The 13,974-nt window shown below is 48.7% G+C and overlaps 3 protein-coding genes across 10 annotated transcripts in view; 1 reads left to right on the forward strand and 2 right to left on the reverse strand.

The window, feature by feature from the left end:
• PM20D2 (peptidase M20 domain containing 2) overlaps positions 1-4,489 on the reverse strand; it is a 224,417-nt gene extending 219,928 nt beyond the window's left edge. For all 8 annotated transcript variants that reach the window (XR_007773859.1, XR_007773860.1, XR_007773857.1 and 5 more), the window contains exons 1-2: positions 3,809-4,489; positions 2,994-3,142 (exon numbers count right to left, since the gene is read on the reverse strand). Coding sequence is in view for 4 of the 8 variants with exons in the window: in XM_050949296.1 (XP_050805253.1) it covers positions 2,994-3,142; positions 3,809-4,453 (794 nt within the window). In the remaining 4 variants the exon portion in view is untranslated. The remainder of the gene's footprint in view (positions 1-2,993; positions 3,143-3,808) is intronic.
• A 5,622-nt stretch (positions 4,490-10,111) lies between these two features.
• On the reverse strand, positions 10,112-12,316 carry PNRC1 (proline rich nuclear receptor coactivator 1). The gene is made up of 2 exons (XM_050949337.1): positions 11,765-12,316; positions 10,112-11,215 (listed from the first exon to the last, which is right to left on the reverse strand). Exons 1-2 carry the CDS (start codon positions 12,173-12,175, stop codon positions 10,772-10,774), a joined length of 855 nt encoding a protein of 284 aa, XP_050805294.1. The 5' UTR covers positions 12,176-12,316; the 3' UTR covers positions 10,112-10,771.
• Positions 12,317-12,358: 42 nt separating this feature from the next.
• Positions 12,359-13,678, forward strand: LOC127049069 (BLOC-1-related complex subunit 6-like). Its single transcript, XM_050949343.1, has one exon. It carries the CDS (start codon positions 12,776-12,778, stop codon positions 13,355-13,357), a length of 582 nt encoding a protein of 193 aa, XP_050805300.1. The 5' UTR covers positions 12,359-12,775; the 3' UTR covers positions 13,358-13,678.
• The last annotated feature ends 296 nt before the right edge of the window (positions 13,679-13,974 follow it).

A 13,974-nucleotide genomic window follows, 5' to 3' on the forward strand; every position in this document is an offset into this window, starting at 1 on the left:
AACAGTCTTTAAGGTGATCATCACATAATTTTTTGCTTACACTTGAATTAAGTTATACAAGCTGTTTCTGAGATGGACAAAAAAAAGTATAACTCATGGCCAGAAGACATTAGCCGAAATGTAAGTTAGTTCTGAAGCTCCTTGGGGCTAGTGATGGCAGAAAAGAAGCTTCAAATATGGAGGTGAATGCACCTATAGTGTCTTAAAATAAAACCTGCACTTCCTTCTTCCTCCCTCCCACCTGACTCCAATACCTCAAAATATACCCTAGCCTTTAGAAATGCAGAAGCCTAGCACAAAAGTTATTCAGATAAAATTACTGGGTAAACAGAACTTTTTGCAAGGCTGCAAAACTGTGCAACCTGAACTTCAAAATGAAGCCAATCCATACAATAAGCATTCTGGGGGAAAAGTGATCATTTAGTTTTAACAATCTATCAGCCTCCTAAAGAACCTTTTAACAAAAACATTTATTCAATCTTATTGACAGCCTTTCATCCAAGGCAAACATTAAGCCTCAACAATCCTATCACCATTTTCCAAATACATGAACTGAAGTGAATGAGCATAGATGTGACTTTTGCAATGGACAGCTGGGAATAGAGTCCGGATAGACAGTCGAGATCTTATGCACCAACTGCTAGTTCAAAGGTGCCAAAACTGGTCCACAGTAGAACTTAGGGCTAGTCTACACTCAACACTAAAGCGCTTTCACAGCACTGGGAGAGAGCTCTCCTAGCACTTCCTTCCCTTCCCCACAAAACCACCTCAACAAGGGGCATAGCTCCAGGCACTGTTCATAATGGGACTTTACAGCGCTGCAATTTGCTGTGCTCAGGGGCGGTGTTTCTTCACATCCCTGAGCAAGGAAGTTGCAGCGCTGTTAACTGCCAGTGTAGACAAGCCCTTAGTGATGGTACACAAGGAGCAGGCCATGTTTCACAGTGCTTGCTCTCGTCCTGGTTTCTACCCAGTGGAAAAGTGGAAGGGGAGAGGAAGTTAAGAGCAACAATATAGACTTTCCCAACATTACTTTTCCATGCAGATTCTGTTGTTGCCACAGGAAAGTCATACAACCTTGCCTAGAAGAGGAGATTTTTCACAAGAATCTGACAAAGTGATCCACGCTGTGACAGTTTGAGAACCTCCCAGCACTAGACAGCTCACTTCAGAACAGCGAAGCAGATCTTTTGTTCAACAGCGCAAAACTCAGAATGAGGTGATTAAGGAGGAGAGTGGACAGGAATCAGGAGTCTATTAAATGGAAGTCTGTCAAAAGAAGCCATAATATTTATAAGTTATACATTCACATTAATGAAGTTTTAGGTATAGGAAGCAGTTAACATTTGCAGAAACATACCACTCACTACCAACTAGGATCAAATAAGCCTTAAAATGTTTGTAGATTAAATAAGTTTGAGAAAATACAGACTGCAAAATCTTGGGCACAGGCTACTATATTTTACTCTGGGGGGTGGGGGTCCTTGAGATCAGAAGGGCAGGTTGCAATTAGTCCCAGAGACACATATGAAGGAGCAAAAAAACTCAGAGGCTGAAAACTAGTTAAATCATTGGCTTGAGAGAGAAAACCACATCTTTTCAGAGACACTAACCCAGAGGCACGCACTGCCAAGTTAATGTGAAATTGAAATCACACATTTTCATTACTTTGTTATGAAACCTGGAAGCTATGCACTCATATATAATGTAAGTAAATTTACTTGTGAAAAGGACAGATTATTTCTGGTGAATTACATAACTGCCATAACCTCTGAACTTTTATTAAACAAATCTTCAAGATTAATTTGAAGCAGCAGTGGGACAAACTGGTTGGCTACCAACAGGGTAAATGGAGAAAAAAGTTTATAGCTGGCTCTTGAATCCTTGGATATAATCCGTATATACAAAGCCATGATACATGGATTCCTCAAGAAAAAGCATTTCACGTTCTTGAGATTAGTGACAAGGTTGTTTTATACCAACCAGCTTGCATTCTGCTTTACAATAGAAAGCAAAGTCATCTCCAAGTCAAGAGTTTGAATGTTTTTCTCGTTCAAATTCAGGCTGACAGTGCTTTAGTTTGAACACTATTGTATCTATCACTGTGGATGGAAATAATCCTACTTTAAGTAAAATTAAAAAGTAAATATTTCCAATTAATTTTAAAAGGCTTTAAGATGCACACAAATGTTTGTTTTGGGATATTTTAACAGAATCAGTCCAAGGGAGAATAAAGAATTTCAGGGAATTGAAAAAATATACAGCTTGCACAAAAAAACTGCACCGTTGAGTAATAGAATACAGCAAATGTCTGAGAAAGACAACTCAGGAGTAGAATTTTGTGGCACCAACATGGACAAATATTTTTCCAGAAACAGAATATGCTATATAAAAACAATGCATTACTTCTAACTAGCTGAACTGCAGAAAGCCAGGATTTGTGTTGGCTTCCTTAACATCAGCATGACATATCTAAGTTTTATCAATGAAATGAAATACCACTTGCTACCCTGACTAGATACTAACTCTAAAATTCTTGCAACAATGCAGGCAAGTCATCTTATGCGCATTTAACATGCACAAATTCATCTTTGCATGGTCAGCAAAAAAACAAACAAACAATCTAAATACTGTTCCTGTAGTGCAGGCGATTCTGCCAGCCCCTACACTCAATGTAATTTTGACCATATGCGTTTTTCACTTTACACGCTGACAGCAGAAAGTAACCCCAGCGTAAGATGAGACTCGCCTGTAAAACATAACAGATGCAGGCCTGAACACTACATTTTAGGAGAATACAATAACTGGGTTTCAGTGCTCAGTACTGAGTACATCAACTTGCTCATGACCTGGCTAAACATTATATATGAGAAAAACCAGAGATTACCAGACTCCAACTTTAAACCCTTTAAAGACAGGTCTCCCTTCGCTGAAAAGGTTCCAATGTACAGAAAGCAAAAATAAAAAAGCATCTTTCAAAGTGTCTTACTTACTCATGCTCAGCCACATCGGGTAAATAAGCTGCATCACTTTGTGCTGGATGGGCCATAAAAACAACATCCAGATCATCAAAAGCACCAGCTGCTATGAGATCTATTTTGCCGCCTCCACCTTCTTCTGCAGGAGTTCCCAGCACTGTGATCTAGAAGAGAAGGTTATATGGGTCAGCAAAATTGTCAACAACCTGATTTTGTTGTGCACAGTGGTGTTGTACATGTTGATCTCAGGATGTTAGGGAGACATGGTGGATGAGGTAATATCTTTTTATTAGACCAACTTCTGGTGGTGAGAGACACAAAATTTCACATTTACACAGACCAGTGGAGGGGGCCTCTGTTATCCCCACCCTGTAACCTGGGGTGTTTTGCAATATCCTACTGCTGTAGCCTCCAACCCCGACTGCTCACAAACAGCCACACCTTGCAGTATAATAAAGGGTGGTGAGAACAAGGGTGTCACTGGCAAGCTGCAGTTACATAAATACATTTTAAGACCTCCCAGTGTCTCCCTCGCCCCCAGAAGCCAGTCCAATAAAAGACATTACCTCACCCACCTCGTCTCTCTAAAAACCCGACTGGCAGAAAAATAAACCCGGCAGGGATGGGCCAGGGAAAGTGCTTAGGTTAAATACTGTGCAGACATGCTGGAGACCCAGGCTTCCTGATTGGCAGGGAGAGAGCTCAGCCTGGGACATGAGAGGCTGTATTGGGCAGCAACGGGATGGGGACCAAATCGGGCCAGCTCCCCTCATTCCCAGGCAGGTTCCGCCTCGAGCGACGGATCGCCCCCCTCCCTCGCCGGGTCTCACCTTCACAGCGGCGGGGACCGGCTGAGGCAGACTCTCCAGGGCGCCCTTCACGCCCAAGGCCGCGGCCGCCCCCACCTCGGCGATGAGGTTATGGCCGCAGGCGTGTCCGATCCCGGGCAGCGCATCGTACTCGCACAAGAAGCCCAAGTGCAGCGGCCGCGGGGCCGGAGCCGGGGCGGCGGGGCCCCACTCGGCCCGGAAGGCCGTGTCCAGCTTGTAGTGCGGCTGCACGGCCCAGGCGGCCCCCGGCAGCTCGGCGCAGGAGAAGAAGCGGGTCAGGGCGCCGTGCGCCTGGTGCTCTTCGAAGGCCAGCTCGGGGCGGCTCCAGATCTCCCGGCTCAGGGCGCTCAGCCGCCCGGCGCTCAGCTCGATGCACTCAGCCGCCCGCTGCTTCAGCGTCTCCAGCGCTGCCGGGGACACGGCAGCGGCGCCGCTCTGCGCCAGCTCCTGAGGCCCCATGAACCCGCCGCAGAAGGTAGGCGGCTCGGAAACGGCTAGAGCCCGTCTCGCGCTGAGCTTCACCAGGCGCGCGCTCCGCGCCAATGGATCTGTCTGTCTAAGCGCAGCGACCCGCGCCGCCTCGCTAATACCCGCTTCCGCCGGCGGACCAGCCCGCGGGGCTTGCTGGGAAACGTACCGCCCCATGCACCGCGCTGGGAGGGTTCTGTAGTGACTGGATAGTCTGAGTGACAGGTGCACGGTCCAATAGCACATCGAGGAGAGGCAGAGGGCGGGGTTTCCCCACAGCTTTCTATCTCTGACCCCAAAACCCAGGGCTGTGTGGTGGGGTACTGAGTTGGGGGGTGGGAGGGGAAGCTCTGGTACCCAAGGGTGGGTGAGGGAGTGCCCTCCCTGATGCAATGGCCTGATAAGGTGGTGAGTGGGTATTGCAGAATTTGTATGGGGGAGGGATAGGTCAGTGGTTTGCACATTGGGCTGCTAAACCCAGGGTTGCGAATTCAGCCCTTGAGGGGGGCCACTTAGGGATCTGGGGCAAAAGCAGTACTTAGTCCTGTTCGTGAAGGCAGGAGGCTGGACTTGATGACCTTTCAGGGTTCCTTCCAATTTTATGGGTTGGTATATCTCCATATATACTGAGTCTGGGGAGGCTCTGTGACCTGAGTTCCAAGGAGGTCAGCCTGGATGGTCACAATGGTCCAGGCTGTTCTTTTGTCTGGTTTTAAACCCCACCATTCTGCTAGTCCAACCTTTGTTCCCTGGCTAGTACAGAGAGAAAACCAGATATGGTTTTGTCTGGTATGAGGGGGACCTCATAATGCAGACTGCACCACTCCACCTCACCAGCATGACCTCACACACACCACATATATAACGACCTTTTATATATTTGGAGACTGTTATCATATCCCCCTCTTGGTCCTTTCTTCTTTACACTTAAGTTCCCAATTCTTTCAAACAGTCTCGAGGTTAGGGCTCTCACAGCTAGACGTAATGCCAGCTTTCATTGGGAAACCAGTTATTAGGCGTGGAGTGCACAGGATACTGTGAGGGACTGGAAACATGCGAGGAATGCAGTGGGAGAGTTTGGGGAGGTCATAGACTGGAGTTATGCAGTGGCTGGAGGTAGTGGGAGTCAAGCACAGATGCGCTCAGATTTCAGGGTAATGAGGGACTTCAATATCTCTGTCTGCCCTCCAGAAGCTTTATCATTGCTCATGCCCCTGGGTCTTTTCCTGGCTATCCAGCCTGAGTCTTCCATTGATTGTCTCCCTCCATACTCTTGTTTCGATAAGTGTTGCATTTGTTGACAGCAGCACTTTGCAGAACCGATCCTCCTTACTCTTCCTGGGTCGGCGGCTTATCTGACGGAGGTGCTCCACTGGTGTGGAGGAGTGATTCCTCAAGGGCACATCTGCATAAACCAAAGAACAATGAACAGTGATCGTACTGGGAGTGCACTCACAGCCATGGATCAGAAAAGTTACACGCATCTCTTTCTCACTGTCCCTAGGCTAGCACACATCTCTCAGGATCAGAACAATTAAGGCCCAACAGCGTTCCATTAGATGCCAGGATCCCAGGAGATGGTGGGAATGGCAGCCATGATAAAGCTTGTTGCACTGGTTGTTGGCAGACAGCTGCTTCTTCTGCTTGATTTTCCCTGTACAGGTTTTTCTTTTAAGATCACAAAAGGGAGTTGTGGGCAGAATAGCTCATCCTCTCATTATTTTGTTCACAGATTACATCTAATTTCTGACATACTAATTTTGGTCTATTGAGTTCCAATTCCATACTTGTTTACCATACATAATATTAACACAGTCTTTGAAGTACATCACTAGGCCTTTACATTTGGATTAATTCAGTCTGTCTCCCTTTTGCACCTTTTTTTATAGGTTATTCTGACATTTCATAAACTTTCACTCACTTCTCACAATTGACCTCAAAATTAGGTAAAGTTGTAGGCCCAATTATCAAAACAGTACTAAAGGGCTCTTTAATCTAGTGGAGAGAGAAATAACAAGAATCAGTAGCTGGAAATGGAAGTCAGACACATTCAAATAAGAAATTAGGCAGAATTTTTCTTAACAGTGAGTGTGACTATCCATTGGAACAAACGAACAAGGAGAGGGATAGCATTGGCCTGCTAAACCCAAGGCTGAGAATTCCATCCTTCAGGGGGCCATTTAGGGATCTGGGGAAAAATAATCTGGGAGGGACAGTACTTGGTCCTGCAGTGAAGGTAGAGGACTGAACTTGATGACCTTTCAAGGTTCCTTCCATTTCTATAATTCTAATGTCTTCAGATCGAGACTAGATGCCATTCTGGAAGATGTGCTTTAGTTAACCCATACATTATTACCTAGCTTAATACTGGGGTAACTGGATGAAATTCTATGGCCTGTGATATACTGGAGGTCAGACTACATGAACGATTAACGCTTATTGCCTGAAAATCTATTAAATCATTTTACTGGCCCTTCTGCATGTGCACTTTTATCAAAATTGCCTTCTCCATGTGGATATTTGGTGTAGCAGTTAGTTGTGTTAGGATTATAGATGTTCACAACTTCCTTATGGAAAGTCAGACAGCACAAAATTATGCAAGAATTCATGAAGAAACTTCCCTTGTGTGCAAAATAGGGCCTTATAATACAAATCCGTAGGAATCCCTAAAGGTAGGTGTCATCAAGATTGGCACTAACAATAGAAGTAACAATTGTTCAATTAAAATAGTTTTGTTACAATAAAAAGCAATTTCTTTATTTATTTTACAATAAATAAATAAAAGGCGATCCTTTCCCTGCAGTCACTGGTGGCGAGAAGTGGAGCACCATGGCTGGGAGCTGGCAGAGTAGAGTGGGCTGGGGCCAGGTTGCTCCACTTCCCACCGCTGCTGGTGAGTGTGGGGGTTGCTGGGGGAAAGAGGTGGAATGGGGGCAGGCTGGAGGCAGAGCAGGGGAGAAGGGTAAGAGGCAGTGCGGAGGGAGTTGTCCGGGGCTCCACACCCTCTAGGGATGGCCCTGCCCCTTGCAGGGGGGTGCCGGCCAAGGGATAGGGCTGGTCGCCAGGGCTGGTGCTGCTGCGTATGCAGCACACAGCTGCCTAGGACACCATGAAATTTGGGGCAATTTGGTGCCCCAACTTTCATGTGGCCTTACACAGCTGCATATGCTGTGTATGCCTAAGGCTGGCCCTGGATGTGTGCAGTGGTCTCAGCACCTCTCTCCAGGTAGCCATCCCTGCTTCACGCACCGGGCAATCCTCCGCTTGGAGCAATGCTGAGCTGCTGTACCTCATTGGCATTTGAAGAGAAGAGGCTTGCAGTCCCAGCTGTGCTCCAGCCATAGGAATTATGATATCTACAGACAGATTTCACAATGCATGACAGAAAGGGGCCATGACCGGGACACATTGCAGAGTAGGGGAAAAGTGAAGAAGCTGCAGAATGCCTACCACAACACACGGGAGGCAAACCGCTGCTCCAGTGCTGTGCCCACAGAACTGCCAATTCTACAAAGAGCTGGACGCAATACTTGGTGGTGAACCCACCTCCACTGCAAAGGCCCTTGTGAATACTTTGTTGGCTCATGTTGAGAGTGGACTGAGCCAGGAGGAGGAAATCTTGGACGAAGAGGGGGAGGGGGACCCAGAGGCAGAGGATGACTTGAAGGCCAGAGATGCATGCAGTCAGGAGCTCTTTTCTACCCCAGAGGAGGCCCCTGGGAGGTGAATCTGATTATGGGAATTGCTGAAGCAAGTTGTTGGGGGCAGGAGGATTGCAGAAAGCAGGCTTGTCTCCCACCGCATGCCTAGTCTGAGCAGTGGGACAGGCTGTTGATTGACTCCCTCACTTCACAGGAATCTCCCTCAGATCTCCAGGAAGCTCTCATGGAGATACTGGGTAATCTGCTGCCGCAGGTTCCTTGGCAGAGCTGCTTTGTTTCTTGTCCCATTAATGGTAACTTTCCCGCACCACTTTACCATCATGGGTGGTGGTGGGGGAAAATGATTGCTGCACACAGGCGAACCGCATAGGGGCCAGGTCAGAAGCCACAGGCTTGGAGAAGACTCTCCCTTGATTCCCTGCTCACCCTCAGCAGCAAGATATCTTCCACAATAATCGTAGCCTGTGGAAAGTGTGGGGACAGGAATGATTATCAGGCCCCTTCTTTAGTGCTGGCTCTCTCCCAGAGTCATGTGCCCAGTACATCAGCGTTCGGGAAGAGTGATTTACCCTGCCCCTGTGGCTACTCACCATTTTGGGGGCCTTATGGCTCATGTGCGCTTGCCTGAGGTCAGCCAGTTAGTGACAGGTGTGAGTACTGGCTGTGTTGTAAAGCACTGATTCAGTGTTCTCTGTGTTGCAAACAATACTGCTTCTGTAACGTTACATTTAAACTTCAGAGATGACCTCAGGAGCCCAGCCTCCTTCTGTTATCAGCGGTTGAATGGCTGCACAGAATTAGAAAGTGGTCAAGAAGAACTAAGGCGGCCTTTCTCCATGATGTTACGATGCACTCCCCCCCTGAGAAACAGGAATTGAAGGAGTGATGGGACAGCAAGAAGAGGGACCAAAAGGAGAAGGTATTACACCAGAAAGAAGCAGCTCTTAAATGTTATGGACCGCCAAGTTGACAGGCTCCAGGAGCTACTAGCTCTTCAAACCGAGCAGCTCCCTGCCCACACTCTCCTGCAGCCACTGTCACAAAACTCTTTCCTATGCGCCACCCACACACCACCAACATACTGTTATTTACCTCCTGGCTCCACTCTCTAACTGCAGTGCAGTGGTGTAGCCAGGTGGAGTGAAATGGGAGGGCAGGGGAGAGACATTAAAAAAAGGCACCACCTGCTACAGTACTTGTACTCACCGGGCAGCGCTCCGTGTCTTCGGCAGCGGGTCCTTCACTCGCTCCTGGTCTCACCTGCTGCCAAAGACCCAGAGCGAGTGAAGAACCTGCCCCCAATTTGGGAAATGGTTCATAGGACTGGCTGTTTGCAAAATTGATAAAAATTGAAGTTCTACTATATATCAGTTCAGAACAGACTACTAAATATAATACAAGTATACAAGAACTTTTATCTTAATGCTTATTTCCATAAATGAAATAGTAGAATTTCCTTTTCTCCCCCACTTAGTTCTAAACTTTTCAGAAGTTCAGAATCATTTTAACTAGTACTGTTATTCTGAACACAGTCTTAGAACGCAGTAATTTTGGGAAGTGAATCTCATGTTATCTGCAGTAGAAGCTGAAGTGCAGACAGCCCATATGCACGTTTAACAGTTAGCCTTAACTTGCTGTGAGGAATAAAACATCTTTACTCCATTGAGACTGCAACTTCCTTGAGTAGAGCTTTTTCAGACCTCTACATCTCCAACTGTTCTAGTATATTCAAGGCACCAGATGACAATAACCAGTGGATAAAATTTTCAGAAGTGCCTACAAACTGGGACAAATTAAATTTTTCATCCTAAAAGGACTTTCAGATATTTCCTTCTCTTCCTTACCTGGCTTGAGATAGCAGTCACCTATAAACCATTCTTAGTGCCACGTTGTCCTCACATCAGTGCTCTTTAATTCGAACTAATTTTAATGACTGTTCTTACTACATAGATATTAACAGCCTTGATTTGAGTGCTGCACTATTAATAGTTATAATTCTCAAACTTAACTGAAGGAAGTTTTAAATTGCTGTTATGACTATTGACTAAAGTTTCATTTAGCATAAATAAGTATCTGGCACAAGGGCCGTTAGAGGTTGAAATGTTATTTCAAAAATAATGAAAGCTAAAAAACCTTTAGGTATATAATACATTCACACAAGAGACAGACATGCTTAAGGGGAGGCCAAATTATTTTTATTTTATTTTATTTTAGTAACCAATTGTATTTATGGCAAAAAAGCTCTGCTCCTCCTTTTCAGGAAGTAAGCAGTGCTCAGATTGATGGGTTAGATTCTTTACTCAAATTCGAAAATTAGCTTGGTAACAAAGGAATGAACAAGAATTCCAGATATTATTTCCAGAGCAGAGATCAACAATTCACATCTGGATGAAAATTCCATGTTTACAATGGATTGTGCCACATATTGCAAAAAACTTTTCAGTAGTGCATTAAGCCGTTCACAGTTGAATCTGAACCTTGAGATTAATGAGCTGCTTTCTCCTTTCAAAATGTCATTACCTTGTGCAAATTAGTCAAGTCTTTCCAAGTGTCAAGCACACATTTAAAGCTGTCCATATTTTATATACAAAACACCTACCACTTGGGCAGTGCAAAATACATCCTTTCATAACAAAACTAAAATGTACCTCTCAAAGTATGAACAAGAATATACACATATTACATGATGTACATTATTTACACAGCCATAAAAAATATAGTACAAAAGTTTGTGATTATAAGACTTGACAGTCCTTTTATATTTCATGTTGCAACAAGGCAAGTTTCAATTTCCTGGATGGAGTCCTCTTTGTAACTACCCATAAATCTCAAGTTATGCTTGAACTTTTAGGAGAGTTTTTAAATGGACTGCCATAAGCTCCTTATTTTGGTCAGAATATTCAACAGAGCATCCCACCCAGTGACTGGGAGGCTTTGGAAGGACACTGGGAGATGGCGGGTCACTAAACTTTGCCCCAGCATAACTTTCTTTTTGGTTCACTTCAGTTGGAGAACCAGGTTTCTTTGATTTCATGTTTCTGAAGTTCTCAGTGTTATTAAGCGGCTTTTTCTCTTGCTTTTCAGTTATCTCACACGACAGGGAAAGTTGCCAAAAGTTACTTTCATTTTTTTTCACAGACGTGATCTTTGTGAGCGGCATGTTACATTTGCTCTTCTGCTTGTTACTCTTGGGCTGTTCACCCAGGTGTAGGCTGTGAACAGCCTGGCAGTGGGGAGCGGGAGCCTTCTCAGACTTGCCCATCTTGTTCTTCAAGAACTGCGGAGACAGAAACAGACATTCAAATAGTGCAGGACAGAGCAGCAGTCAGGTGCTGGGCGGCAAAGGAAGGTCCTCCGCTCGCTCAGCCAGGGAAAACGATGTTCCCTCATCGCTCTACCGTTGTCTGTCACTCCACGAGCTGGACGGGGTTAAGGAGTCCCCGGGAGCCCAGCGCCCTTCTGGCGGGATTCGCCCGCGCCGCAGCCGAGAGCTCCGGCCCGGACCCCGTCCAGCGCAGGAGCTGGGCGCTTCCCTCCCCATCCGGGCGGGGGCGCGGCTGTAGTGACCGTGGCAGCCGTGCGCCTCCATGGGGCGCTGCACTCCGCACACGTCACCCCCGGGCGCGCGGCCACTACGCTAAATCCGGCTGTTGCTGGGCGCAGCCACCAACCGCATTGGTGGATTCCCAGAGCCAATCAGCTCGAGCGGCACCTCTTCCCTGCCCCGAGCGAGCGCGAGCGTAACGGAAACTTCCCCTCCCCCCACCACCCCAAAAGGGGAGCATGGGAACCGCTCCCGGGGCTCCATCCCGGATCCTCCCCATACCTCCTTCCTCAGGGGCTTGCTGGGCGCCGGTCTCGGGGGGGCCGGTGCGGGGGGCTCCTCGGCCGGGGCGGTGGGAACGGCTGGTACTGGGAGCGTGTGAACATCTCCCGGGTCGGGGGCTCCCAGCGGGGCCCTTCTGCCCAGGCCAGCGCGGTGCTGTTGGTATTGCTGGTAGCGGCTCGGTAACAGCCCCGAAGGGCTGGGCCGGATCTTTCCCTTTCTTCGCCTCACTCGCTTCAGCGCCGGCCGCGCGCTACTCCCCGGCCCCGCCAGGCAGCAGCTGGGCTGGTTCTCGCAGTTGTTGCCCCCCCGCATGAGGCGTTGGAAGAGGCTGGGGGGTAGCCGCCGGGCGTCGTCGGTGCCTGCCGAGAGCCGGGCTAGGAAGGGCGGCGGTGCCGTGGTGGTGACCATGGCGGGAGTCGGCTGTTCGGAGCTGCGCAGGGGGAGAAGAGAGGGCGCTGGGAAGTGGCCGCACGGCGTTCGTAGGCTTCGATGGTGGTGAAATCCCAGATCGGCTGCTAGGAGAACATGGCGGGGGAGTGAGAGGAACGGAGAGCAGCGCCCCAGTGTTGTTACTCGAGGGGCACACGCCCGCTTCCGCCGCTGCACCAATCAGCACAGCCAGTGACACGCCTCTCTCTGGCAATGACCAATCCGAAGAGACTGAAGCCATAATAGGACCGCCCTCGCCAATCCAGAAAGACACAAACACTACAGGACTCGCCCTCTTCATATCGTCTCCAATCAGAAGAGAGAGAAACACAACGCGGCACGCCCCCTTGCCTTCAAAACAGGCCAATCCGGAAACCGAGAAGCTGAACGAGTCACGTCTTCTTTTGGTACCATTTGCCAATCGGATGGGGCACAAACAGAATAGAACTCGCCCCTTCCCTACTCTATAGCCAATCAAGAGTGGCATAAACATTGCGGAACCGCACGCCTTCTCGTTACAGGTCCTAGCGAGTGCGGGCACGAGCGCCGGGGGGAGGAGGAAGCGGGACAGCGGCGGTTATGGCGGAGGGGTGCTGCAGTCCTGCCGCGGAAGCAGAAGGGCCCAGGCAGCAGGAGCAGCTCGGGGCCGAGCGGAGCCTGGAGGCCCTGAGCCTGGAGTGCGGGGCGGCCGGCGCGGGAGCGCGGAAGCCGGGGGGTCGTAGGGCCACTATCGCCACCGCGCTGGAGGTGGAGGGCAGCGTGCGCCGCGAGGGTCTCCTCACCCACTTCGTAGCCAGCAGCCTGCAGCGGAAGATCCAGCTCAGCGCGCCCGCCGCCAGCCCCATCCCCCCCGTAGACCCCGCGGCGCTGCGGGACCTGGTGGCGTTGGCCGGGCAGGTGGCTGCGCAGGTGGATGAGCTGCTGCGGAGCGTGCACTGCGGCCTGCAGGCCCTGACCGCCCTGAGCGTGGGCTGCATCCAGACCTACCGCGACGGCGTGGAGAGCCTGGGCGAGGCCGTGGACACCAGCATCCGAGCTATGTACACGCTGGTGGCGCGGTGCGAGGAGCTGGACCTGGCCATGCAGCCCGTGCCGGCCCTAGCCGGGCGTATCCGTGACATGAAGGGCACGCTGGAGCGGCTAGAGGGGCTCTGCAAATAGCACCCTGGGGCGGCTGTAACCGCTCAGTCGATGGCCCACGTTGCTCAAACACCACGTGCCTAATTCAACAAGTCATCTCCAGCAGCTGCTGCGCCTTCGCACACTTCGCACCTCCGCGTGCGGCAGCTCAGGAGCTGATCACAGGCCCAGGACTGATACTCCAGGAAGATTTGATTCTCCTCGAAAGCACTTGATGCTCAGCTGCCTTGATCTCCGAGTTTGGGGGTGGCTTCTTCCACTGCTATTTTTGTTGAATGTTTTCTTCTGAAATACCAGTGAATAGTTCCACTAAACTTAAATAAAGATATTTGTTATTTTTTCTCGTCCTGTGGTTTCCACTCTCAGTAAAGACTGAGGTATTTTGAGTCCTAGTCTCCTGACAACTCTTTTCATAGATGCTAAAATCTGTTTTCCTTAATTTTTTCAGGCCATTCGTGACCATCTTGTGCATGGAAACAGTTGCAGAATGGGACTCAGAAAGAGCCTCTAAGACTTCTTTTGGTTGAGGGAACCATGGTAGTCAGGATATACTAATTCTTTGTTTTTGCACAACTGTTCAGAAGCATAACAGTTTAAAATTCAGTTATGTAAATCATTTACGTTTTAAAATAATCTAG

Source organism: Gopherus flavomarginatus, chromosome 4 (assembly GCF_025201925.1).
Source record: "Gopherus flavomarginatus isolate rGopFla2 chromosome 4, rGopFla2.mat.asm, whole genome shotgun sequence".
NCBI lineage: Eukaryota > Metazoa > Chordata > Testudines > Testudinidae > Gopherus > Gopherus flavomarginatus.